Source organism: Merops nubicus, unplaced genomic scaffold (assembly GCF_000691845.1).
Source record: "Merops nubicus isolate BGI_N331 unplaced genomic scaffold, ASM69184v1 scaffold46917, whole genome shotgun sequence".
NCBI lineage: Eukaryota > Metazoa > Chordata > Aves > Coraciiformes > Meropidae > Merops > Merops nubicus.
This window is the reverse complement of record NW_008623183.1, coordinates 1-224: the sequence shown is the minus strand read 5'-3', so window position 1 is coordinate 224 and position 224 is coordinate 1. Positions and strand designations below refer to the sequence as shown.

At 71.0% G+C, this 224-nt stretch overlaps 1 protein-coding gene across 1 annotated transcript in view; it reads right to left on the bottom strand.

Annotated features, from left to right (window-relative positions):
• Nucleotides 1–217, bottom strand: part of MRPL51 (mitochondrial ribosomal protein L51) — a gene marked incomplete at its 5' end in the record, with an annotated part of 571 nt that extends 354 nt beyond the window's left edge. The window contains one exon of the mRNA XM_008944995.1: nucleotides 5–217. Within this exon, the coding sequence (XP_008943243.1) occupies nucleotides 5–217 (213 nt within the window). The remainder of the gene's footprint in view (nucleotides 1–4) is intronic.
• Nucleotides 218–224: the final 7 nt, after the last annotated feature.

Here is a 224-nt window from a genome sequence, read left to right as displayed (position 1 = left end):
CCAGCCTCCCTCCCCTCCTGCCCTGGCGCCCCGGCGCGGAGCGTGTGCGGGCTAGCTTACCCAGGATCCCCACGTTGTCGTAGACCCCGAACAAGGCCCGTTTTTCCGTCCACCGATCCACCTGCTTAGGCTTCGGGGGCTCCCTGATGCGGATGGGTCGGGTGAGCCCTGCCAGCGGCGAGGAAAGGGGCACAGGGAGGCCGGGCCGCACGGGCCCCCTGCAC